Source organism: Sturnira hondurensis, unplaced genomic scaffold (genome assembly GCF_014824575.4).
Source record: "Sturnira hondurensis isolate 20B ecotype Veracruz unplaced genomic scaffold, ASM1482457v3 Scaffold0003693, whole genome shotgun sequence".
Lineage (NCBI taxonomy): Eukaryota > Metazoa > Chordata > Mammalia > Chiroptera > Phyllostomidae > Sturnira > Sturnira hondurensis.
In genome coordinates, this window is record NW_028076324.1 from 8,176,675 (window position 1) to 8,202,051 (window position 25,377).

General features: G+C 57.4%; 2 protein-coding genes across 5 annotated transcripts; one reads left to right on the forward strand and one right to left on the reverse strand.

Annotated features, from left to right (window-relative positions):
• Window positions 1-2,800: 2,800 nt before the first annotated feature.
• On the reverse strand, window positions 2,801-6,187 carry LSM7 (LSM7 homolog, U6 small nuclear RNA and mRNA degradation associated). 2 transcript variants are annotated; one of them, XM_037042455.1, is made up of 4 exons: window positions 6,110-6,165; window positions 5,931-6,021; window positions 4,591-4,662; window positions 2,801-3,081 (listed from the first exon to the last, which is right to left on the reverse strand). In XM_037042455.1, exons 1-4 carry the CDS (start codon window positions 6,113-6,115, stop codon window positions 2,939-2,941), a joined length of 312 nt encoding a protein of 103 aa, XP_036898350.1. In that variant the 5' UTR covers window positions 6,116-6,165; the 3' UTR covers window positions 2,801-2,938. The 2 variants fall into 2 exon arrangements, 1 of the variants encoding a protein (XP_036898350.1); XR_005065928.1 differs by lacking the exon at window positions 4,591-4,662 and adding an exon at window positions 4,319-4,533 and having other exon boundaries at window positions 2,994-3,081; window positions 6,110-6,187.
• A 35-nt stretch (window positions 6,188-6,222) lies between these two features.
• SPPL2B (signal peptide peptidase like 2B) lies at window positions 6,223-24,445 on the forward strand. Of its 3 annotated transcripts, none has more exons than XM_037042452.1 (15): window positions 6,223-6,324; window positions 10,419-10,538; window positions 11,424-11,606; window positions 12,185-12,274; window positions 13,065-13,204; window positions 13,755-13,897; window positions 14,096-14,192; window positions 15,270-15,386; window positions 17,436-17,517; window positions 18,005-18,079; window positions 18,845-18,907; window positions 18,985-19,084; window positions 19,527-19,604; window positions 21,203-21,363; window positions 22,529-24,445. In XM_037042452.1, the coding sequence occupies exons 1-15, from the start codon at window positions 6,271-6,273 to the stop codon at window positions 22,769-22,771; spliced, it is 1,746 nt and encodes a 581-aa protein (XP_036898347.1). In that variant the 5' UTR covers window positions 6,223-6,270; the 3' UTR covers window positions 22,772-24,445. The 3 variants fall into 3 exon arrangements, with proteins under 3 accessions (XP_036898347.1, XP_036898348.1, XP_036898349.1); XM_037042453.1 differs by having other exon boundaries at window positions 13,758-13,897; XM_037042454.1 differs by having other exon boundaries at window positions 21,203-21,429; window positions 22,529-22,618.
• The last annotated feature ends 932 nt before the right edge of the window (window positions 24,446-25,377 follow it).

Below are 25,377 nucleotides of genomic sequence, written 5' to 3' on the forward strand. Positions count from 1 at the left end.
GTGGGTCGGCTGCAAAGTTCCTCCTGGGTTAACTCAAGAGGCCTCAGAGGCCTGCAGAGCGTGCCCGAAGTTTGAAACTCTCACTCGCGCGCAGGCTCCTGGGGGGCCTCAGTGCTCCTCCACAGGGCTCCCCAGCCTCCAGGAAGCAGTTGCAGCTTCCTCAGGTCAGGCCAGCGTTTCCAGAGGGCAAAAGTAAAGCCACAAGGCCCCTTTGAAAACTAGTCTGAGTCCCCACACCATGACTTCTGCCTTCTTCTTTTTTTTTGAAAGATTTTATTTATTCGCCTGGCTGGTGTGGTTCAGTGATTTGAGCACTGGCCTGTGAACCAAAGGGTCACCGGTTCATTTCCCAGTCAAGGCACATGCCTGGGTTTCAGGCCAGTTCCCAGCAGGGGATATAGTTCCTGGCAGGGGGAACCTGTCAGGTCCCCACGAGAGGCAACCATACATTGATATTTCTTTCCCTCTCTCCTTCCCTTCCTCTCTAAAGATAAATAAATAAAATCTTTAAAAAATAAATAAATAAAAGATTTTATTTACTTTTATTTACTAGAGAGATGGGAAGAGAGGGAGAAAGAGGGAGAGAAAAATCAATGTGAGAGAAACATCAATTGGTTTCCCTTCATATATGCCCACAACCCAGGCATGTGCTGATTGGGAATGAAACCCAGTCTTTTGGTTTGTGAGATGACACCCAAGTGAGCCGCACCAGTCAGGGCTCTGTGTTCTTATCAGCAGAACAAGCCCCCAAATTCCAAGGGGTGGAGAAATAGACTCCTCTCCCTGGAGGTCAACGTCTTTGTAAAAAGTTGCTTTGTAGTTGCTATAGGAACCTGAGTTTGCATAGCAGATCCCCAGGGATGGCCAGATAGGTTACTTCCAGTCTACAAGTTACTTCAGTTTACAAGCTAGGTCAAAGCAACTCTCTGGGAGAGGTCCGGTTCAGTAGGAGGAGCTCACTATATCCCCCTTTCTGGGGAGTTCTGGCTGAGCCCCCGCGAAGTCGGGGTCTCTCACTACTGTGCCCTCACAGCATCCCATTCTCATCCTCAGACTTCAACATAAAGCTTCATGCTCTTAAAAGACTCCCCACACGACTGTGACTCGTGCCTGGCCACAGAGTGGACATGCAATGCCTTTGCTTGAACTTGAGAGGTTGGAGCACTTCCTGTAAGCCATATAGCAAGTAGTGGAGATTTGAGCCTTGAACTCGGTGGCTGCTGAGGGCAGCTCTTGCCCACACTGGTTTGCTGGGAGGTGAGGGGGCAATGAATGGAGAGTGGTATGGAGCCTGGGAGCTACCTTGAGGGGCACAACTGTGGGGACGGGTACTGGGAGACAGCTGTGGGGTGTGGCGTGGGGTGGGCACCAGGCAGAGACCTTGCTTCCTTTGCTGCAGAAGCTGGGGGAACCAGGTATTTCTCTATCCCAGCCCCTGGCTGCCCAGAGGCTCTACTGAGGTCTAAGCCTGTGAGCTTGCTTCTACCCACCCTGTCCCATCCAGGGGTTGACCCCCTGGGCCCTTTGACCCCAAGCTCTCAGGTTTTGACTCAGACAGGGCAGGCTGGGTACATGAAGCAAATACACCTGGGGCCTGGATTTTCAGTCTTTCCACTGTGTGGACTCCCCGCCCAAGTCCCAGTCCCCCAACTGTCAAATGAACAGAGGAATGGCTCCCCAACATCGAGACACAGAAGGCTGGACGTTGGCATGCTGGGTACACCAAGGTTCTAGGTCACAGCCTCCCCTGGGGGTACAACCCCCAGCTGCCCAGCCAGGGCAGCACCCCCACTGCCCAGCTGTTAAGAGGCTTTGGCTCTGAATGAGGCCTCTGGTACAGGACTGGTGGAGGCGGGCAGGACCAGATGGCGGGAAAGAGGGCAAGCCAGATGGGGAGCATGCGCAAGGGGTGGCCCCACTGCCGCCTAGCTCATTCCCAGCAGGTGGAGCTAATGCTGCCAGGCCAGAGCAGAGCCCAGAGCCCAAGATAAGCAGGGAGACAGCAGGTTTATCTGGTAGTGCATGAGCCCATCTGGCTGCTGCTTCCTGTGTGCCCCATTAGCGGAGGGGTTGCCAGCCTGCAATTCCCACAGCCCTCAGTGGCAAATTGGACCTCGAGGCAGATGTTCCAGCAGATAGTACTCTGGGGGACAAAGTCCTAATGGTGATTGGGTATATGAACCAGAAGCCAGGTAAAGAAAGCCCTGATTTTAAGGATGGGGCACGGAGAAGGGTTCATGAACATGACCCCAGTGGACCAACTAAGGGAAGTGTTGTGGTGGGTCCTGGGCTGGGTTGAGAAGAGCAGGGAGAAGAGCCCTGGGTGGGCCTGGGCTGGACTGAGGGAGGTGAGAAGTGGGTCAAAACTTGGCAGCTGCAGGACCAGGCTGAGATCCAGGCTCCATCTGCATTGTTCTCTGTGAAAACACGGCTGGGAGAATGTCACGTGGAAAGCCCTGCTTTGCGGGACCACTCAGGACAGTGTATGAAGGCACTGAAGGGATAAAGCAGAGAAGCGGGGACTGGATGCTGGGATCTGCTCCCTGAGAAGGCTGGTGGCCAGTCCACACTCCTGGATGCACAGGGGGAAGAGAGGACGCCTGCACCTGCTATGGGCCCTAGGGGATCCTACAGAGGCTCCAGCCTCATACATTCCCATATCCCAGCCTAGAAGGCACACGCCTTGGTCATGTTGGAATGTCCCAGTCCCCATAATGGACCTTGGATGGCCCTCGACCACTCAGCTGAACTGAACCCGTGACCAGGCTTTGCCAGAACATCGAGGCCAAGAGCAAGATTCTGGGGCTCCTGGAAATAAGAGGTTTGCAATTTTATTAAGAAAACAAAAAAATAACCTATACAAAAAAAAGTCCCATTTCTGTGGGCAGGCAGGACAGCCTGGAGTCTGAGGGCGCCCCTGCCGTGCCCTCCTGGCCTGCTAGGCCTCCTGCTGCTGGATGAAGGGGTTGGGGATGGCCTCCATGCCGTCCTGCGGGCAGATGAGCACCACAGAGGTGCCCCTGCACACCACCAGGCCCAGCTGGCGGGTGTCCTCTGTGAGTTTGTACTGGTCATCAGGGTCTGCAGAGAAAGAAAGGGCAGGAGTAAGGATTTGAGACCATTCCTAGAGCAGGATGAGGTCTGAAAACCTGAACCAAAGGGTCTTCCAATTGCTTCCCCCACCCCCGTACCAGGGACTTTGGAGGGGACATGCTGGCTGGGGCAGCATGCCAAGTGCCCCCCAAAGCCAGAAATGCAGCCTTTCTCCCTGCAACAGCCCACAGACCGGGAGGAGTTCTGGAAACAACCATCTGAATCCTGTCCCCATTTTGCTAATGAGAACATGAGGCCCAGGGGACCGAAAAGATGCTGGGTATTGAAGCTAATTGGGGGCACTGACACCGAGCCAGCAGAGACCCTAAGGCCATGTTATTGGATGGGCAGCTGGAATACAAATTCGTGGGAGCCCTGTGGGGCCACTGTTCACCCGTGGTGTGTTAACACAGAGTGAAAGGAACCCCATGGAAGTGACAGCAAGCTCTAGGGGAGCTCTTTTAAGGTCACAGCGGCTAGAAGTCCCCACTACTGTTACTGAAGGATGTGGGGGAGGGGAAAACCAAGCACCCAGTGAGATCAGAGACCCTCATCTGAGAGGCAGCCCTCCAACCTCAGATCCTGCAGGGACAACAGTGGTCTGGGCCTGAACTACCCATCCTCTGTCCATGGGAAAGGCCTCCCTGAGGGGCTATTCTTGGAGTGAGGTGAGGGATCACAGGCTTGCTCAGCAGGTGGCGCAGCCCCTGGTAGGAGAGGCTCTGGAAGAAGTAGTAGCCACACCTCCCAGGGCCAACCCACCCTAGTACCACGGGGCTGTCTTACAGGTAATGAAATTCATCCAGCCAAGGGGGCCTGGCTAGGACTCTGGGCAGACTCAGGGGAGAAGAGAAAAAATGAGGATAAAGTGAGAGGTCCCCTAGAGTTGACCAACAGAGCTGAGACCATGGTTTTTCTGTGAAGAGGGCCTCTTATCAGTGGCCCCATGACACTCCTGTGTGGCTGCATTAACTCTTCACCTGAGTAACTTATGTCTCAAAACACTGGTTATCCCCTGAGGAGTTAAGACACCGACCCTCCCAGGTCTTGGCATCCCCTTAATGCCTGACCTGGCTGACATGAAGAACGTGCTGGCTGATGGACCAGGGATGGCCTGACGACTCTGGGCTGCTGGGGACAGACGGGCTGGGAGCTTAGGGGTTCAGGGACCAGGGACATGGTATAAGGGGAATGGGACCCTTCATCAGCAGCGGGGGTCACACACCAGGACAGCAGGAGACAGGGCAGACTGGACCCGGCAGCAGGCGCCTCAGGATCAGTGATGGTGGATTAGCAAAATACTTCCACATCCTTTCAGTCTCTGAGAGGACGGTCTATTGAACTTGTCTGGAATGCTGGGACAGTGGAAGACGAAACATATCCAGCAACTGTCTGCTCTACAAGGACCATACTCGTCACTCAGATGGCAGGCTAGTGGGTCTGGAACAGTAAGAAAGGCCAGGCAATGAGGTCTCCAGCCCCACTGGCTGTGCTCACCTCTCATGTATTCGATGGTGCCATCAAGCACTAGGTTGAGGAGCGGGTCAAACCCTTTCAGGATTCCACTGGCTTGTAGGAACCACCAAGGAGAGAAGAGAAATGGAAAGGTGTACGATTAACAGTGGTTTGGCGGGGCAGGTACCAAATACCACAAAACTGCATACCTTATAATGGTTATTTTAATGTGAATTTTATCTTAATTAAAAAAATGAGAGTCGTAGGTTATAGCTCCTTGACCAAGTGGCTTAATTTTGTACCTGAGAAGGGGTGAGTCTCCAGTGCCCAACAGGCAGGCCACCCATCCTCCATGTCCCCAACGCCTCCCCCAACTGTTCTCGATGGCCTACACATCTTCACCCTCCTCCGTGTTTCTGCGCATGAGGCTCCTCCGCCCACCCCTCCTTTCCAACTCCTCTCATCTTCCAGGACTCGCTTCGCCCTGGTCTCACCTGGTAGAGGCAGGGACCCTGCTATGTCAGCACTCTGCTTGCCCATTTTCCCTGAAGGGCAGGGCCTGGGTGCTGTAGTGCCCTCTTCTCAGTAGATTCCAGTAGCAGATGCAGAATTAAGCACAATGTTTACACATAAAGCTGCGAACTCTAATAGGTGCTACCAGGGAAGGCTTCCCAAAGCCAGTACCTTGAGCTGAGAGCAGGAAGATGACCCTGACAGTTCACCTGGTAATAAGTTAACCGGGTGAAAACACTGGAGGAGAAAACATGTACCTTTGCAGCCCGGTGGCAGATGCGGGCTCCTCAGAGTGATAATTACTGAGAGATACTGTTTACCCTGGGACAATGGGGAGACCCCAGGGGGGTGAAGAGTGAACAAGATTTATTTTTAACAGGTCTCTCTGGTCCACACGTGAAGGCTGACTATGGGACACTGAGCGATGTCTGGACACATTTTGGTTGTCAAAACTAAAGGATGCTTCTGGCGTCCCATAGGTCGAGGCCAGGAATGTTGCTCAACACCCCACAGCGCCCAGGACGGCCTCCACGACCAAGTACATTTGGGTCCCACAGTTAACAGGGAGGAGCCTGAGGAACCTGGTGTAGGGGGATCCATGAGGAGCTGCAGCGACAGAACCGCCCAGGAGGAGAAGTCTTGCATTTCAGACAGCCGCGCTGCTCAGGCTTTGACTTAAGTCTGGTCCCCTTTCCATGCCTCAGTCTCCCCAGCTGCAAATGGGCATGGCAGCTGACCCCCCGGCGTCGTTAGCAGGCTTGCACGAGATATCCAGGCAAAGCACCTAAGCGGTGTTCAGAATCAGCTGACCCTTTCGCCCCTAATTACTTCTCGCAAATCGTTAGGAAGCGCGGAACACAGTGCCTCACCTTCGCGGCCTCCCTGAAACTTCACCCGGATCGTCTTGTCGATGTACTTGGACAGGTCCAAGATGCTCTCCTTCTTCTTCTTCTCTTTGTCCTGCAGAGGAAGTAGAGCGCATAAGGTAGGGAGCGCAGCCGGACCCCGCCACACTCCGCCAGCCCCGCGGGCGCCGCCTTGCGCTCACCGCCATCTTGCCGCGCCTCACCTCGCCACTCTGTGCCGGGGTCGCCTTCGCGCTCTTTGACCCCGCTCCGTACGCAAGCGTGGCACAGGCACGGCGCTTGCGCCGCGCGCCGCGCCGGGGCGTTGCTGGGAAACATCTGCCGACGCCTGCGACCCGCCAACATGGCGGCGGCGCTGGCGTGGCTCGCAGCGGCCTGCCTCCTCTTCGCAGCCCAGGTGAGGGCCGCCCCCATCCCCCTCTGTCCCGCTGGATGGGGTGACCCGGCCCCTAGCCCCCCGGCCGTACGCGGGGCCCCGTCCGCCCTGGCCTGGGGACATTCTCGGCGACCCGCGCCCCCCGCGCGGGCGGCTCGCGGGGCGCGGAGCCCCATTGTGACCTTGCGGGCGTGTCCCCGGCTGGGCTACCTTCCCCTCCCCGAAAGCCCTTCGCACACTCAGTTCCGCAGAGGTCTGAAGTTTGGGGGCCCGTCTCCCTCCCACCCCTCTAGTCATCTCTGGGTCTCCGACCGCGGCCGGGGACGCTCCTGTCTGCCTCCGTGGCCTTGGCCGGATGGCCGCTTCTCTCGGACCCTCAGGTTCCCCTTACACGCGACGCTAGGCGCCCACTCTCGGGGCTGTGGTAAACTACCCAGCGCGACACCTGGGCAGTGTTCGGAGCGGCCAGGAACCTTGGAGTGGGGTCGAATTCCCATCTCACTTTTACTCCTTGACCTTGGGCGAGGGAGTTCCTCACTTTTGGGTGTCAGTTGCTTCTCTACAAAAGGATCTTAAAAGTGTGGTGTGGACTCCAGCGAGCTGGTGCGAGGGGTGATGAACGGTAGCGCGTTTGTTACTTCTTTGTCACTTAACGTTAAGGATTTCAAGTGCTAGTGAGAGACCTATCTTGAAATGGCTAATATACATTGTCAGGGGCGCATCTTTTATTCCCAAATCCCCTCTTCCCCAGCAGAGGGGTCTGCTGCAGTTGTTGTGTAGGGTGATCCGATGCTTGCACCCTCGCATCCGGGTTCAGCAGCTCAGGGAATGGTTTCCCTAACAGCCCCGCAAACGCGGCCATTAACCTTGACCTGTCCATTCCACCCCACCGCCACCTCTCTGCAGTAGCTCCAGGTGGGTGGCCGGGGCAGGGGTTCTCTCTAAGGCCACTTTTGTCTCCCACAGCCCTAGTCCGTTCTCAGAACAGTAGTGATCGCTTTCAGAGTGTGTCAGGTCTTGTGATCTGGCTGCTCAGGAAGCGGCCCTCCCTCTCCAGCTTTATCTGATTGTGCTGCTCTTTGTTTTTTTCTATTTCCCTGGACCTCCCTGATCATCCTTCCGGTCTCAGTGTAGCAGGCCCCTCTCTCCCAACCTCTCTGGGATGCCCTCTCCCATCTGTCTGCCAACCCCCTATAGTTCCCCTGACCTTGTTTAATCACCAGTTTGAGGTCTGAGCAATTTGAGGGCAGGGTTTGAGCACTCCAGACATTTTGAAAGGGGCCAATAAAGGGTCATGGTGACAGTTTGCCTGGAAAGTCTTTTTAGAAGCAGTGGCATCTAAAGGGTGTTCTGTGGGGTGTTTTTCAGGTCTTGAAGGCAGAGGGAAGGCAGTGCAGGTGGTGGGAGCAGTGAGACTCGGGTGGAAGTGTGAGAGCTGATGACTTATTTGGGGACTGTGAGGGGTCTGCTGCAGTTGGTGTGTAGGGTGGTCTGGTGCTTGCACCCTGAGAAAGGTACCACCCTAAAGGAGCTCCTTCGGGTGCACTTGAGGACAAGCTTGGGTATCCCCCTCAGCTGGAGGGCAGAGGCTGGGCCAGCAGTGGGAGTGGCTCTAGGCCAGGGTAAAGGGCAAGCCAGGCAAGTGACCTTCCTGGGCTGGGGTGTAGGGGGCAGATGGAGTAGATCAGAGCCAGCAGGTAGGAGATCATGGTGTTAGGGCCTTTGGACTTTATCCTGAGCAGGCAGAAGACTTTGAACTTCATCCGGAGCCTAGGGAATCAGGAGAGTGTTGGAGAGAGTGAGAGACACTGTTGGGACTGTTCTTCCCAGAACAGTACTCTCATCAGAAATACGCCTGAGATGGCACAGCACCTTCCTTGGGTGGGTGTGTTTCTTTGCACTTCCTCCAATAGACTAACTCTCGCGGGGAGCCGGGTGAGTGCTTGCTACAGCCCTGAATTCACTTGCTATGACTCTGTGATCAGTGAGGGATTTCACCTCCTGTAATAGACCCACCTCTCTCAGTTGCTATGAGATACTCCCACCCTGCCTGCACCTGTTCCCCCTACTCCTCCTCCACTTGCCCCCCATCCCTTCTCTACCTGCCCCCCTCCACTTGTCCCCAATACCTCCTCTACCTGTCCTCTGTCCCTATTCCACCAGTTCCCCCCCACCTGTCCCCATCCAACCTCTACCTATCCCATTCCCCCATACTGCCTTCTACTCAAACATCTTTTTCCAAGCATTTGGGTCCTTATTTCTCTGCCATCTCCCAGAACTCACTACATATTCTGAGAAGGAGGAAGTCTGGATCCATTAACCACTCTCTAAGTCCCCGGCGTGGATGCTTTCACACTAATCACGAAGCATAGTATCCCTGGAAGTTCCTGGACCTGCTCTGTGTCAGAAGGTGGCCTATCTTCAGTAGTACTGGTGGTTTCCAGTTCTCTAAATTGGGATGGGACCCAGTTTTTAAAAGGACCTTTTAAAAAGGGTCCTTTTAAAGAATTCTTGCCTGTTTCTTTTAATTCAGAGGATCAATGAACTGTATTCGAAGTGAAACCATGATCTCTGTGGTATTTGATACAAGCACAGGCTTAGTTTTACGAGTCTGGTGAGGAAAGTTTGTAAAGTATGCTTGTGGGCTCTTAAATGACTTTTAAAAAAGAGAACCAGTTTCTATCCATTCTCTTTTTACACAAACGACAATTTTCACCAACAGCCTGGCTCCCATGGATCAGGGGTCAGCAAACTTTCTGGAAAAGGCCAAACAGTGAATATTTTCGGCTCTGCAGCCAGTTGCCTATCTCTGCATTGGCAGCCAAGAGCAGCCAGAGGCCCTGTGCACAGGCCCGGGACAGCCACGTTCCAGTAAAACACAATCTGCAAACAGAAGGTGGCCGATGAGGCCCAGGGGCTGAGGGACTCTACTGCTCTCCACTGCAGTCCGGGGTGAGGAGGTGCCAGGGGCTCTGAGCATCGGCGGGGGCATACACTGGGTACGGTACTTGGGGCCAGGACAAGGGGCACCCTCAGGGGGCAGTGTGGTGGGGAGAACCTGGAAGGGGAGCCTCCTAATCCTGCCTCTGGTCAAGGGACCAAGGTAGCCTGTATGCGGAGGTTCTTTGGGGACAGAGGCAGGTGGAGCAGGATGCGGCCTTAGTGAAATGCTCTGAGACCCCTGGTTTGCCTCCGGCAGTCCACTGCCCTGCCCTCCTGTGAGTTCTGGTGACAGTGGCCTTGAGCTACTGTGTCAGACAGCACCTCAGACAGCACCTCACTCCAGGTGACACATGCAAGTGCCAGAGCTGATGGGCTGGCTGGAACAGTGGCAGATGGGGCCTGTGGAAAGTGGGACTTGTACCCAGCGCCTGGTGTCAGCCTTCAGACTCTGAGGTTGGGGCACCCTGGGCTTTTCTCCACAACGCCACCACCACTGTGAGGTGACCAGGGCCAGCATAAGAAGCTCCCGAAGTGGCCTGGCTCTGCTTCCGATGAGGACCGGCTGTCAGAACCAGCCTATGCCCCAGGCGAAGTGTTGGCCCCCAGTGTGTCAGGACCCTTGGTCAAATCAGACATCCCCTCCACTCCCCCACAGATGTTGGCGAAGCCACATCCACAGAGTGGGTGTGCGTTCCGCTATGCCAGCTGGTGACAGTCCCCATCGTGTATCCATTGTTGGGAGCAGCTGCCACCTGTTTGTCTCCAAGGCAGTCTCCTGGGAAAACCGAGGGTGTGTTCTCCAACTGCCTGGAGGCAGTTAAGCCCAAGGAAAGTGAGAGCTGAGGACAGGTCCAGGGGCCTGAAGTGTGCAGAGCCTGACAGGGTCCAGCAGCCCTTCCAGCTCAAGGAAGCCATGGACTAGGAAGGGCCAGGGCAGGTGCGTGCGTGCGTGTGTGTGTGTGTGTGGTGTGGTGTGTGGTGTGGTGTGTGCCGGCCCTCTGGCTGGGTGCTGACAGGTCTGAGGTCACACCCTCATTTTCTCCATCCTGAAATACACCATCTCATGCCCTTTCTGCCCTGTCTGGGGGAGGGGACAAGCCCAGCCCTCACAGGCATCCTCATTTAATTTGGCCCCTGTCCTGAGCTCACTAACCCCTGCCCCGTTGCTCCAGGTGGCCTGTGAGTACGGCATGGTGCACGTGGTCTCTGAGACTGGCAGCCCCAAAGGCAAGGACTACTGCATCCTCTACAATCCGCAGTGGGCCCACCTGCCACACGACCTTGGCAAGGCGGTGAGTGCTGGGCTGCTGGCCCTCCCTTCTGGGGGGCTCTGTGCACCCCTTCCAGCTTGGGGTCTTCTCTGTCTTGCTGCCATCCCTCTTCCTCTCCTTGAGGAGACTCACCTGCAGAGAGCCAGCTGGAGGATGGAAGAAGGACCTCAGCTGGGAAGCCATGGTGTGGGGTCTGGTCACACTCAAGAGGCCTCTGGGGCGTCCCCAGAGTGGCACTACCACCTCTCTGGGCCTCAGTTTCCTTGGTGATGAATGAACAACAGCTGGAGTGCTCTGACTGTCTATGCTTGGCCCCTGGTGGAGACATCAGCCAGGCTGTCACTTGTTAGGTGGGGCTGGCTGGCAGAGGGATCCGAGAGGAGTAGCAGCAAAGGGCGGGGTGTGGTGGGGCTAGGGCTCCCCTCTTCCTTGTAGGAGACCTCCTTCCCTGGTCTTGCCTTGCTTCTCCGCTCAGAAGGGCCTAGAGAGTGTTCTTGTGGGGTGGTTCACCTTACAGAGGCTAGCGCTTCTGCTCCCTTGAGTTCCATCTGCAGTGGATGCTGGAGGTGGATCTGGAGATGCAGGGAGGATTTCTGAGGGGTTTGCTCTGTGCGCGTAGTGCCCTGTCCCCACTGTCCGCCTTGTGTTTGGTGTGTGTCTCTGTGCGTGAGCGAGCACACATCTGTAGGCCCCGCCCACCCTCCGCCTGTATCCTTTCTTAGAGCAAGGGCCTGAGATCCAGTGGGACCAGAGGGGAGGGGCATCTGGACAATGCTCATTGCGCTTATCTGGATGCTGAATGCCCAGCTCGACTGGACAGGCTTCTCTGGTGCCTCTGTTCCCCTGAGGGCCAGGTCCTTCCCTGGCTTTTCTAGAACAGCTCCCACGAGCCCTGCTTTCCTTCAGTCTCTCCTGCAGCTGCGGGACTGGACGACCTCCATGCTCTGCTCTCCATCTGACCTCCCCGCCAAAGGCTTCAGCAACCAGATTCCACTGGTGACTCGGGGGAATTGCACCTTCTACGACAAAGTGAGGCTGGCCCAGGGCAGTGGGGCCCACGGCCTGCTTATTGTCAGCAAGGAGACCCTGGTACAGCCACCTGGACACCCTCCTGGGCAACAAGACTCACCTGGGGCAAGGGTTGGAGGTGGGAGATGGGTGGGAGCCCCTGGGCCCCAAACAGAGTGGGCATGGGCGCTGGCTGGGATCCAGGTGGCCACAGCCAGGGGGGGTGAATTTGGTTTGCTGAGTGCCTGTGGACTCAGGCCTTTGTACCCTTGTCTGGCAGGGGCCTTGTCCCAGAGCAGTCAGGGGTCGGGGGATACAGGGCTTTGAGGCAGAGCGTTGCAGGGGTGCCTCTGAGGAATGGGTGGCATGGGTGGCAGGACCCCGCAGGGCAGGTTGGCTTCCAGTTGACCTGAGCCCAAGATCTGAGTGAAAGGCGAGCACTTCCTCCCCCCAAGAGTGGTGTGGAGCCTGCAGGCCTCCCTCCTGGAGTGTCCTCTCTCCCACGCTGCCTGGCACCTGAGGGCCCGGCACATACTAGGGAATCTTCCCCTACATCGGGAGGGCTGGCTCTGTGAGCCACACCATCAGGAGGGGTTGACTGTCTGCCCCATCCTGGATGGGCCTGGGTCAGCCAGGGATCTGCCTCTTCTGGCTCCCAGGTCCCCCCAGGAGGCAACAAGACGCAGTATGAGGAGATTGGCATTCCGGTGGCCCTGCTGAGCCACAAAGACATGCTGGATATTTTCAAGGTAGGGAGTCCCTACCCCTGCAGTCTCCATTCGGCCCAGGGCCTGAGTAGATGCTGGCTAGGGCCTGTGGGAAGGCGGCCCTGTCTGTGGCTGGCTGTGGGTGGGCCTTATTCTCTGTGAGTGGGCCACAGTGAAGGTGGGCCTCCAGTGCCACCTAAAGTCAGGACCAGAGACCAAGGCTGTGAGGTGCTGCCCACTTGTGGAGACTGAGCATCAGTCTGTTGTTGCCGCTTGCACATGCCTGGCCTAGGGTGTCTGATAAGTAAATGGGATCTCCAGTCTTTTATTTTTTATTTATTTTTAGAAAGAGAGGAAGGGAGGGAGAAAGAGAAGAGAAACTTCTCTTCTCTAATTAGTGTGTGGTTGCCTCTCACATGGCCCCCACTGGGGACCCGGCCCAAAATCCAGGCATGTGCCCTAACTGGGAATCGAACTGGTGACCCTTTGGTTCGCAGCCCGCACTCAGTTCACTGAGCTACACTTGCAAGGGCGGATCTCCAGTCTTTGGGGAAGCTTCCAGAGTTCATAGTAAACATCTCATGGAGGCCTCATGTCTCTTCTTATGGGTCCCCAGGGGGCCCCTGGGTGCGCCTCCACCAATGTGCACCCTCGTGTGCACACAGGCACTTCTGGGCTCGAGGTCTGTGTTCTCGCTCAGGACTGCCCGAGTTCACATCTTATTTCATCAGAGTTGATTGCTTTGGGGTCATGAGTGGTGGGGAGGGTGTGGGGTGCATGGCCCGGGGGTGGCTGCAGCTGGCCTTGAACTCTGCTGTGTTTTCCGAGGCAGAGTTTTGGCCGAGCGGTGAAGGCAGCGTTGTACGCCCCCCACGAGCCCATGCTGGACTACAACATGGTCATCATCTTCATCATGGCAGTTGGCACTGTCGCCCTTGGGGGCTACTGGGCTGGGAGCCGGGACGTGAAGAAGTGAGTCCTCGTGTGCATGGCGTGTGCGTGGTGTGCACACGTGGGTATGTGATGGATGACCCTATTGCTGGGAAGTGAAAGTAACAGGACTGCCCACACGGGGTGCCCACACTCCCAGAGAACCTTCTGGAATATAGTTGCTGTGACTACTCGAGAGACCCAGCCAGAGGCCCTCTGGGTCTCATTCCCTGAGACTCTGCTCTGGCACTGGGATCCGAATCCAGGCCCACCCAGACCTGGGCCGCATTCAGAGGATGGGGTCTGTGGGTAGTCCCCGTGTTGCTTGCGCAATTCACAGCGGTCTGTGCACAGTGTGACCCTCAGGTGACCGGGGGCCCACCTGCTGGAGCTCTGTCTGCAAGGGTGTGAGGTCCTTGGGGGGGGGGCTGGCTTTCCTGTGCGGGGGCTGGGAGCACAGGGAACACAGTGGGTCTGGTGCGGGTGGACAGGCCGACAGGTGAGCTGTCTCTGCCTGTCCTCCCCTGTCTCTGTGGTCCTGGGGACCGTGCCAGCTGGCCAGGTGTCCCCGTGACCAGCTGTGCTTCTCAAGAAGGTACATGAAACACAAGCGTGATGACGGGCCTGAGAAGCAGGAGGACGAAGCTGTGGACGTGACGCCCGTCATGACCTGCGTCTTCGTGGTCATGTGCTGCTCCATGCTGGTGCTCCTGTACTACTTCTACGACCATCTCGGTGCGTCCCTGCTGGCTGCGGCCCTGCAGGACTGCAGTGGGCAGTGGGTGAGAGGAGGGGCCTCAGGCAGCGTCTGTCTCCTGCCTCTGCGGGGTGCAGGTCAACATGCCCAGGCATAAGAGTGCACAGCGCCCTTCCTGGGGGTGTGCTGGGACCCCGGTGTCCTGGCCTTCTGTTCACTGCCACCCTGCTCTGCAGTCTACGTGATCATTGGGATTTTCTGCCTGGCCTCCTCCACGGGCCTCTACAGCTGCCTGTCGCCATTGGTTCAGAGGCTGCCATTTGGCAAATGCAGGTGAGCTCTCAGGTAGCATTTTCCCCAGCCCTGCCTGGCTTCTTGCCCATGACGCTGCTCTCGAGGTCCTGCCCCACAGCCTCTCCTTGGCCCAACAACCACTGTGTCTCCTATTTCTGGGCCCTTGAGGCTCTAAGTTCTGCTTCCGTGATATGAGGACCCCCTCACTCTTTTGTGACCAGTCTGGCATAGCACAGGCATACAGCAGGTGCTCACTCAGTGCTTGCTGGGGTTCATGGGTTTTGGAAGCAGGACAGAATAGGAAGGTGAATGGGCTCTATCAGTCCTCTCATCTCCTCTTCTCGGGTGGCCTCTTCTGCCCCACGTTCCATCCCAGGGCTGATAGTCCCAGGGGGCACACAGAGCCTGAGCGGGGTGATGTGGGTACCAGGCAGGGCACCTGACAAGGCAGGGCTAGGCCACGTGGCTGGATGCACTGGTGCTTCAGGCCTGGAGGTTCCCTGCTGCCAGGGGCTCAGCCCAGTTCTTATGGGGCAGGTGGGCAGCTACGCAAGGATTTGGACAAGGGGGGCGAGACCTTTTAAGGTGCCATACAAGGGTGAGAGGGCGGAGACCTGGAGCCAGCTGGGAGACAGAGGGCTCAGCTGAGGGCTTTCCTGGGCTCTCCTGGGCTCCCGAGGACTCCTGTGGGCTCTTGGAAGTTTCACTGGGTTGTTGTGGGCAGGCTGGCTTGGAAATTGGCCAAGGTTTGCTAACCGGAAGTGCTCACCCCACCCGGATATGCTCTGCTCTTGGGAACCTCCCTTCCAGGAGTGTATTAAAAGGCAGGGGGATTGTGGGGATTGTGGGTTTAAGAGAACATGAAGAGGAGGAAGGTGCGCAGGGTGGTGGGTGGCTCACCTCAGAGCAGAGCCTGGAGGACAGCAGGAGGTGTGGGGGGTGAGGGGGTCTGTTGGAGTCAGGACCTGGGGGAGCGGAGGGGCTTTGGGGCCAGAGTTGAGGTGACCCTTGTGGGTGCTGGGTGGGAACAAGGCTGTAAGGGTCAGAGATCGGTGTGAGATGGTGAGGGGCATGCTGTCCATAATGACCGTCCCCTCCCCCTCGACCTGTCCCCAGGGTCTGCGACAACAGCCTGCCCTACTTCCACAAGTTCCCTCAGGTCCGCATGCTGCTCCTGGCACTGTTCTGCGTGGCTGTCAGTGTGGTGTGGGGAGTCTTCCGGAATGAGGACCAGTGAGTGCAGCCCCCTGGGAGGCTGCTGGCCTGTGGGTGGCCCCTCCCTCCAGAGGGCTGTCCTCAGATGCTCTGAGTGCTGGACTGCGACGTTCCTGCACCTCCCCCGAGGCCATCTGGGGGCACCTGGAGTCAGTTCACCTCCTTGGTTACTGAAAGCCTTCCTTTCAGTCCTCTGGACGCGGTGGCTGCATGGCGTCCAGGTGCTGCCTGGGCTCAGCTGACGGCTGCCCTGCCTGCTGCCCGCGTCCAGTTTCATTGGGTTTGTCTTCATGCCACACGGGCTGTGATTGGATCTGGATATGAGATGCTGCAAACCCTCTTGGCCCAGGTGCCCCAAGCCATGTTCTCCAGGACGGCCTCAGTGGGGCCCTGGGCAGTGGGAGGGGAAGCCGCTGCCCAGCCCTGGCGCCACTTGTCCCCACTGCTCCCACAGTGGTGCCCACGGGGTGCGCTCAGCCAGCACTGTCACAGATGGCCTGGGGAGGCTGGCTGACTTCTCTGAAGACCTGCTTCCCCTCAGCCCGGCCCCTCCTGGAGCCCAGGCTGGGCTGGGAGCACAGAGCCAACTGTTCCCTCCCAGCCCTCCCCCGCTATCACCAACACCATCTGGCGCGCTCCACGAGCCTCTCCCAAGGCAGTCGAACATTCTTGGCGGCACCTCCATTTGGAGCCGTAACAGATTTAAGTGGCAGAAGGAAGAAGGGAAAATATTTTGAGTCCTTTGTACACAAAGAGAATGTGAACTCTCACAGTTAAATCTAAGCCAGGAGACTTCTCCATTGTATAAAATTAGACCAGGCTGCCGTCCCTGCACCTCTGGGCCCATACAGCTGACAGCAGGGCGTGTGGCTGGGTGCCCACCTGCCGCCTTCGAACTTTTCCATGTCTTTAACCCGCCCTGGCTGGGAGACATTTGGTCCTGTGTCCAGGGAAGCATCTAACAAGAGGTCCGCATGTTGCTGCAGGCAGAGCCTGTGCCAGGGCACAGCGTGAAGCAGGAAGCGGAGGGCAGAGCCCAGGCAGGCCCAGCAAGGTTGAGGCTGCATGCCCCCCCCCCCCCGCCCCCAGCCTTGGCAGGTGGGGCTGCACAGGGTAAACAGCCCATGTCCCCGCCGACCCCTCTATCAAGCTTATTTCTTAGCACCTTGATGTGGGACTTCACAAATTAGTATGCAGATTCTGGGGTGTGGCTGTGGGTGTTGGAACCCGGGTGGTGGTGGGTTAATGCAGGTATGTGGGCCTTAACCTCTGCTCGTTCCCACAGGACTGTCTGGGGGGCATTTCAGATGCTCATTCTCCGGATCTGCCCCTGGTGGTCAAAGCCCTGATTTCCCATGGGCCAAAAGAGTTTGTGGAACCTGGCTAGGCACAAGTTTCTCAACTATTTTAAAATTATTGCTGAAAGGAGCCCTGGCTGGCATAGCTCAGTGGATTGAGCACAGGCCTGCGAAACAGAGGATCGCGGTTCGATTCCCAGTCAGGGTACATGCCTAGGTTGCAGGCCAGTTCCTGGCAGGGGACACATGATTCATTGTGTGTCCTTGGCAGAGGCAACCATACATTGATATTTCTCTCCCTCTCTCCTTCCCTTCCCCTCTAAAAATAAATACATAAAATATTTTTTAAAAAATAAATAAAATTATTGCTGAAAGGAAATTTAAATCCGGTGGACACATAGTTCCCTCGCCCCGTGCCCACATGCCTTGTCCTGGGTGTGAAAGCCACCGCTGCAGAGGGGCAGAGTCCCCAGTGTGTGTTTGTCTCCCACTGGCCTCTTGGCATCAGGGTGAGGGGTCCGTTCACTCCTGCCCCATATCCGTCCGTGCCCTGCCTGTCCCAGAGAGTTAGGGTCCGTCTCACAGGTGGAAGCCACGCTGCTGCCTGAGTAGCAGGTGGTAGCACCTGAGTCTTTGAGACGTAGCAGGGTCATGCCAGTGTTGGCTGTGCCAGACTACCTGGGGTCAGTGAGGTGGCCAAGGACGGAGGAGGGTGGTGGCTCTTGGCAAAGTCTGTCCTAGCCAGTGATGCTGCTGTTCCTCCCTCCAGATGGGCCTGGATCCTTCAGGACGCGCTGGGCATTGCCTTCTGTCTCTACATGCTAAAAACCATCCGCCTCCCCACTTTCAAGGTGAGGGCCGCAGAAGTGGGGCTGTGCGGGGCCTGAGTCCTCTGTGTCAACTTCGTGCAGCCAGGTCTGCCTGCCACCCAGCGCTGCCCTGGCCTTCCCTTCTGAGCCTGGGGCTGCAGGTTGTTGCCCACAGGACCTGGTGGAAATAGCTTAGAAATAGATGGGGAGCGTGAAGAGGGTCGTCATCTCCCCAGACCCATAGCAGACCTGTCAGAACGAAAGTCTCCCGACCTTTCCCATTACTGGGGGGCCGGAGAGTGTGGCCTGTGCTCTGCCTCCCGCCCTCCACGAAGTGTCGCTCTGGAGCGTTCTCCCGTCTCCTGCCGCCTGAGGGCTGGGGCAGGTTTTACTCAGACTTTCTTAGAAAGGCTTCATCCCAGTGGGAATGGACTGGATCTTGGGAGGGGAGCTGAGAGTGTGGGGACGTTTTGGGGGGTCTGTGTGCCTGGCGGTGCCGGGCCGGCCCATTGGGTTGCCTTCCCCCCAGGCCTGCACCCTGCTGCTGCTGGTGCTGTTCGTCTATGATGTCTTCTTTGTGTTCATCACGCCCTTCCTGACCAAGGTGAGTGGCCCTGCCCTGCCTCTCCTACACTGCCTTAACCCGCAGCCCTCTGTCCCAACTCTGATGTGTGCCCCCCCCCCNATCCGCCTCCCCACTTTCAAGGTGAGGGCCGCAGAAGTGGGGCTGTGCGGGGCCTGAGTCCTCTGTGTCAACTTCGTGCAGCCAGGTCTGCCTGCCACCCAGCGCTGCCCTGGCCTTCCCTTCTGAGCCTGGGGCTGCAGGTTGTTGCCCACAGGACCTGGTGGAAATAGCTTAGAAATAGATGGGGAGCGTGAAGAGGGTCGTCATCTCCCCAGACCCATAGCAGACCTGTCAGAACGAAAGTCTCCCGACCTTTCCCATTACTGGGGGGCCGGAGAGTGTGGCCTGTGCTCTGCCTCCGGCCCTCCACGAAGTGTCGCTCTGGAGCGTTCTCCCGTCTCCTGCCGCCTGAGGGCTGGGGCAGGTTTTACTCAGACTTTCTTAGAAAGGCTTCGTCCCAGTGGGAATGGACTGGATCTTGGGAGGGGAGCTGAGAGTGTGGGGACGTTTTGGGGGGTCTGTGCCGGGGGTCTGTGTGCCTGGCGGTGCCGGGCCGGCCCATCGGGTTGCCTTCCCCCCAGGCCTGCACCCTGCTGCTGCTGGTGCTGTTCGTCTATGATGTCTTCTTTGTGTTCATCACGCCCTTCCTGACCAAGGTGAGTGGCCCTGCCCTGCCTCTCCTACACTGCCTTAACCCGCAGCTCTCTGTCCCAACTCTGATGTGTGCCCCCCCCCCCATGTCAGAGTGGGAACAGTATCATGGTAGAGGTGGCGACCGGGCCTGCGGACTCGGCCACACATGAGAAGGTACGTTCGGAACCTGGCGGCCGGAGGGGAGCGGCAGGCTTGGGCTGGCCTGCAGGCGCTGCCTCCTCTCCCCACAGCTGCCCATGGTCCTGAAAGTACCCAGGCTGAACACCTCTCCACTGGCCCTGTGTGACCGGCCCTTCTCCCTCCTGGGTTTCGGGGACATCTTGGTCCCAGGTACCGGGACTGGGCACATGGGTGGGTGACCCCATGACCTTGAAGGCACCCAGGTGTCCTTGTAGTGTTGGCTCAGGGGGCCGGTGGGTGGAGACAGAGCCCAGCAGGTGGTGTGGGTAGCAGTCAGGGCTGGTGTATGGTCGAGGTGGTCCCTCAGCCCCAGGGGGCAGCCTTGCCCTGTTGGTCCTGGCTGCACAGATGTGCCTGCCCAGGGCTGGCCGCCCAGGGCAGAGCCCACCAAGGCAGGACATGCCTTGGGGTGTGTGCTGGCCTACGTGCCAGGTCACAGCTCCGCCCTGAGCTGGCAGTGCAGTCGCCTGTGAAAGGGCAGCAGTGGCTGTTAGAGAAGACCATGCACAGTGCCGGCCCCTTCCCGTGGGGTCGCCCGGCTCTCGTCTGGGATCTGGCTCAGTCCTTGGCCTGTGTTCTCGTCCCCAACCAGGGCTGCTCGTGGCGTACTGCCACAGGTTTGACGTCCAGGTGCAGTCATCCAGGGTCTACTTCGTGGCCTGCACCATCGGTAAGCTCCACGCTTGGCAGGGCCGGGCGGTGGCCCTTGTGTCCAGTCCCTGCTGCTCCCAGGCGGTGGCTCACAGAGCGGGCGGGAAGGGGGCAGTGTGCGGCCTCTGCTCTGTCCTTGTCCTCACTATCCATGATTGGGGTCATTGTTTTTCTTTGTCTCCTTTTTGTCTTTTTCTCCTATTGGTTTCTTTTGTTACCAAAGCCAATGACACAAAGGTGACATTTTCTCATTTTGTGTTGGGCCCATGGCTTTGATAAAGTTCCAAGCCAGTTTGACTGTCCCCACCCCATCAGCTGTCAAGGAAGAGAAGTGCATCACTCACAGGCTCTTGTACACACCCACCCACTTCCTTGGGAGAGTCCAGCTGCGGGGACCAACCCCCTGACCCCTGACCCTCTGGGTGGGGTGCGGCGTGCAGGACTGGCAGCCCGACCCTGCAGATGTCACCAGGAGGGCACAGGCTGACCTCTGGGCACATTTTGGGGTCATTACAGTTCAGTCCTGCCATCTGGTGCCTGTGGTTGCTGGTACAGCGTGTCCGAACCCTCCCTCCAAATGAGCGGTCCTCAGAACCATCCCATAGAGACGCAGCTGCGGGGGCTGCCCGTCTAAACAGTGGCGTGTCCGAAGGTTCCCATCATTGGGACCCGTTAGATCTTACGGAACTGCTGAATGTCCATATCTTTCCGCTGTCTGCCTTTGTTAGCACCCAGGCAGTCGACGCTGTCATGTAGGGACCCTCCCTGAGTGATCATGCCCCTTGGGAATGTGGAGTGAGGATCAGAGCAGAGCCCAGGTGGATGCTGGAGATTGGCCCTGGGTCTTGGAGGGAGCTTCCAGTTAAAGGCTGACTTTTCTGTAACTTCCCCCTTGAAACAGTGGCGGGGTTCCCGGGGTGAGGTAGTGCAGGAGATGCCACGCTGTGGCTCTCACATTGCCCGTGGTTGCTGTTTGGTCACAGCGGCCTCACTGTGCTCTCTTTGCTGGTGCATGGATACGTGATTGCATACTTACACTCACACATAGTAACGCCCATTCTGTTCTGAGCCGTGGGAGCAGATTGCAGACGTGACGCCCCCTCCCCCTTTGTGCTTCACCAGGGTCTCGAGCAAACAGAACCTTCTCTTCCAGGGTCACGATTAGGTTATCAGAGATTTGGTTTCTTAATTGTATATGTACATTATTGTAATTCGAAATTATATTTCTGACTAAAGGTTTATAAAAAAGATACTTGGGCATATTTACAGCTCTTTCTCCAGCTGCTTCTGTGGTTCCAGGCCCTTTTCACAGCCGCTGGCTGCTCATCAGAAAGCCCGTGGCCTCCCATCCCTTCCTCTCCCCGGGGTTCCCAGCCTCTCGGCTGCACCATTGCTCCCTCCTGTCTTCTCACTGAAACGCATACCTTGCCTGGCCCCTCAGGACAAGGTGGGGCATATGTCCTGGAAGATGCCAGAAGGTTTTGTTCACTTCTGGAAGCGCCAGGCTTCCGTTGGCTTTCCCCTGTGCTCCCAGCAGCCCTTCAGGAGGTGGGGGTGGGAGGAGGCCTCAGGGGACTGCTGGCCCAGGTAACACATTGCTCATCTCTGTCCCTCTAGCCTATGGCATCGGCCTCCTGGTGACGTTCATGGCCCTGGCTCTCATGCAGCGCGGCCAGCCAGCCCTCCTCTACCTGGTGCCCTGTACGCTGATCACCAGCGGAGCCCTGGCCCTGTGGCGCAGGGAGCTGGGCATGTTCTGGACGGGCAGCGGCTTTGCGGTGAATACCAGTTTGCTATGACTGTCTGCAAGAAATAATAACCCATAAGCCCTAACTAGAATTAAAGTTGAGTAAAGCCTCTAGTTTTATAACTAAACCTTGTAGCCCCCATCCCATGGTTGGTGTCTCTCCATTTCTAGAAGTTGTTTTTTTTATTTTGATTGATTGATCGATTGATTTTAGAGAGAGAGATTGATTTGTTATTCCACTTATTTATGTATTCATTGGTTGATTCTTGTATGTTCCCTGACCAGGAATTGAACCCACAACCTTGGCATATGGGGACAGTGCTCTAACCAACTGAGCTACCCAGCCAGGTCTATTTCTGGAAGGTTTTGATTGGGTGTTGTGTCTGTTGCCCTCGTGGCTCTGAGCCATCCTCGTGGAGGGGACTGTTGTGGCTGTTGTGCCGGGTGCAGCTTGAGGATGGTGCTGGCCCCACAGCACAGCCGCACCCGTTTGACTGGGCGTGGACCTGTGATTGCTTCCCTCACTGAGAGCGCAGTGCCAGGCTGGGGCAGGCACCAGAGCCCCGCTGCAAGGGCAAGAGCTGTCACCGTCCGGCTCTGGGACCTGTAGGGGACCTGGCGCCTCAGTCAGGAGCAGCCGTGAATGAGTGACAGCAGGGAGAGTGTGGGCCGACTCAGCCCTTCTCCGCCTGCAGACCCTTGGCTCAGTGTGCTGCCCGAAGGATGGGGTGGCACCGGGGCTTCCCCACCCGTGACACACGCTGGTGATACCATCAGTGTGACATTCCTGGTTCTTGTGGAACTCTCCCATCTGTCCTGGTGTAGAAATGCCAGAAGGGAGCAGGGCTCCAGGTCTGACCCTACCCAGAGCCAGACCTCTCCCAGGCTCTCAGAGATGGCCACCTGGGTTAGTGTCCACTGTCCATCCTTGAAGGCGCTCGGTCCCGACTGGTCCTGGCTTTGCCCCAGAGCTCATGGGCTGGTTCTAGAAGGCTCAGGAGTGGGGAACAAGCCTGGGATGTCAGAGTCAGGTTTCTGCCTGAGGTCCCCTTCATGTGGCCTGCATGCTGGCCTGTGGGACTGGACCAGACCTTTGTTCTGGTTCTTGAGCCTGCCCCTCTGGGGATAGTGCTTCCTCCGCCTTGCCTCCCCCCACCGGCCATACCCGCCCCTTACCACCGGCCTTTCTCTTGCAGAAGGATATACCTCAGCCTCCTTGGGCCCCAGCCTCAGCTGAAGGCCCACAGCCTCTGAAAGACTCTGAAGTCGTGCTTCCCCAGCAGCCTCCTGGAGAAGCTCAGGTGAAGCCCACCCTGCCTGCAGAGCAGCCTCCAGAACTGGCTGATCCCCAGAATGTGGCCGGTGTATCTGCCCAGGAGCCCGTGAGTCCTGCCAAATGCACCCTCGAGCCCACAGGCCTGCCTGGCGCCTCAGCCTAGAGGGGCCAGTGCAGCCTCAGCCCCTCGCTGTCCCCTGAAGACTGGACCTGCCAGCCCCGCAACTTGGTGCTCTGGTCTGGCCGATGCTCACGTTTCCTTTGCCTCTTCGAGCCCAGCCGCACCTGGACCCTGGCTCTGCTCCCAGCTCTCGTGGCTGCTGCACGCCCCTCGGACCGCCAAGGTCCCCGTCCCACAAGCCTAGCCCCATAGTCTTTCTAGTCAGAGTCTCTTGGTGGAACCTTAGAAAGGGCAGGAAGTGTCACCTCCGCCTGCCGAAGGCTGCAGATCTGCCACATCTGGTGCTCACACCACGCTGCTGCTTTCCCTGGAGATGCCCTGCCCTGCCCTGCTTGCGGGGAATGGCCCACCCAAAGGTCAGAGCTCTTCTGCGGCCTGGCTCGTCCAAATGCTGAGAGCCCAAGCCCAGGGGTGTGGACTCAGGCCCTCAGTCCAGCTGGTGTGGGGTCTGGACCCACCTCTGTCTGGGTCAGTCGGGGAGCTGAACTAAGCTGCCAGCCAGGCTGGTGGTAAATGTATGGGGGCTCTCGGGCTGATCCCTGACCCTCGTCCCTACGTCAGCCCAGGTGGTATCTGGAGCCTGTGCTTCATCCAGCCCCTCCACGTCTTAATAAACAGCCACTACTTTCTGAAATTCCAGTGGTGTCGCCTCTCTTGGACTGCCCTTCCTGGAGGCAGGATGGGCACCAGGCCCAGTGGCCGGGCCCTTGGGGCCCATAGGACTGGCACTGCGGAGCCCACAGTAACCAGCTCTGCCCTTTGTGTCGGCTGCACTGCCTCTCAGCACAGAGGGCCGGGGGCTTCCCTTTCCACATCTCGGGCACCTGCACGTTCCTGGTACCATCCCAGCACGCAGGACTCGCCAGCCTCTGCTGCGACGTGAGCAAGGCAGGCACACTGCGAGGAGCTTCTGGAACGTGGGAGAATACTCTGGAACTGGCATTTTTGTTTTCTACCTCTGAACTTTGCAACAGATGCCATGGGACGGCTGGCCCAGTGACCCCCGTGCCCAGGTCCCCTCCCTCCACCATCGTGCTGCATGTGTCACCACCACTAGGCAGCGAGTGGGCTTCGGCTCAGCAGGACTGTCCGTGGCCCTGGGGCCTGCTCCTCCCTGTTCACACACACCACCTCCAGACTCACACTCAGAAGATGTTTTCATTGGTGTGACGGGAAGGCATGGACCCTCAACCACGCGGTCTCTCCCCTATCTTGTCAACTGTAGGCCCGGGGCTGGGCCATGACCCACTCCGCAAATACCAGCACCAGACAGACTCTGGACTGTCTGTTAGCCACGCCTCTCACGGGAGAAGTTTTATTCCAAACAAAAGTCTTCCACTTGTTTCCATGTATTTCCTTTGGGAGGGAGAGCAGCTGGACCTGTGGCCCCACGGGAGCTCCTGGACATGGGGGCAGGGACCTCCATGTTGCCACTGGGCGGCCTGGGCAAAGGTCCCACGTGGCCCCTGTCTGCCCGCAGCCTGCGCCTTAATCTAAGCCATTTTGTACATTGGTGTCAAAGATGGGAATCTTTTCTGTTCTAGAAATTAGACAAATGTTACAGAATTTGAAGGCAATGTTCCTACAGTTTTCTTTTGCAGTTTTGGCCTTGCTTCTGTTCAAACCTTATAATTAAACAGCTTTTGTTATGTAGGACTTGACCTTTGCTCTTTCTGAGGTGAGGGGATGGAGCCTGGCATACCTGCAGCTGCAGGGTGGAGCTGGTGGGGTTGGTCTGTCCTGGGTGGACACCTGGTGGGCAGTATCTGGCAGACTCACAGCTTGTGCCAGCTGCGGCTGAAGCTGGGCGTGGGCTGCAGTGCCCCGATCGTTGTGGGTGTGGTGCCCTAATGAACGGCACTGTGGATCGAAGGGACCTTCGAAGTAACTCTGTCTGCTCCCCAGGCCATGGGTACCGTTAGCGCGTCCATGGTTATCTCAGGGGTCTGGAAGGGAATCTCCTGTTGTGGGGGCCATAGACCTACTGCAAAGGCCACATGGTGAGTGTTTGGGGCTTTTCAGGCCACACAGACTCTGTCACAACTAGGCAAATCTGCTGCTGTGTCCAGAAGTGTCACAGTATGCAGTCCATAGGGTGACTGTGGGTGAAACTGTTGGTGGACACTGAAATGTGAGTTCCATGTCGTTTTCACAGGTCACAAGGTGACCTTTTCTGTATTTCCCAACTATTTAAGAGCATAAAGGTCTTTCTGAGCGTGCCTCTGTGCAGACAGGCCGTGGGCCAGATTTGGTTGGTGCGCTCCGGAGCATGGACCCCTGGCAGCAACGCAGACTCTGAAGACGGGGATTCGGGGGCAAAGGCTGCTGGCCAGAGTGCTGGGCCAGGTGCTCCTTGTCACCAGCCCCTTCTTTGCATCTACAGAAGCTGAATCTCCAAGGCCAAGCAGCCTGCACCACGCCAGCCAAGATCTGAGCAGACACGTGTGGATTCTTCAGGTGCTAGTGTCACCGTCCCCACTTCTTGGACAAAAAGACCCCAACCCCTGTGAGACCAACAGAAAACAAGATGCAGCCAGCAGTGAGGTTTAGGGCAGACCAGCTGGGGAGGGGGGGCTTAATCACTGCAA

Excerpts from the sequence above, each read along its gene's own strand:
- LSM7 (XM_037042455.1), bottom strand. Across the intron at positions 4,663-5,930 it reads GTTTCAGGGAGGCCGCGAAG|CCAGTGGAATCCTGAAAGGG; the intron begins GTGAGGCACTGT and ends GGTTCCTACAAG. Across the intron at positions 3,082-4,590 it reads CACCATCGAATACATGAGAG|ACCCTGATGACCAGTACAAA; the intron begins GTGAGCACAGCC and ends CTTTCTCTGCAG.
- SPPL2B (XM_037042452.1), top strand. The coding sequence starts at position 6,271 with ATGGCGGCGGCGCTGGCGTGGCTCGCAGCGGCCTGCCTCCTCTTCGCA. Across the intron at positions 11,607-12,184 it reads TTGTCAGCAAGGAGACCCTG|GTCCCCCCAGGAGGCAACAA; the intron begins GTACAGCCACCT and ends TCTGGCTCCCAG. Across the intron at positions 19,085-19,526 it reads CGGGGACATCTTGGTCCCAG|GGCTGCTCGTGGCGTACTGC; the intron begins GTACCGGGACTG and ends GTCCCCAACCAG.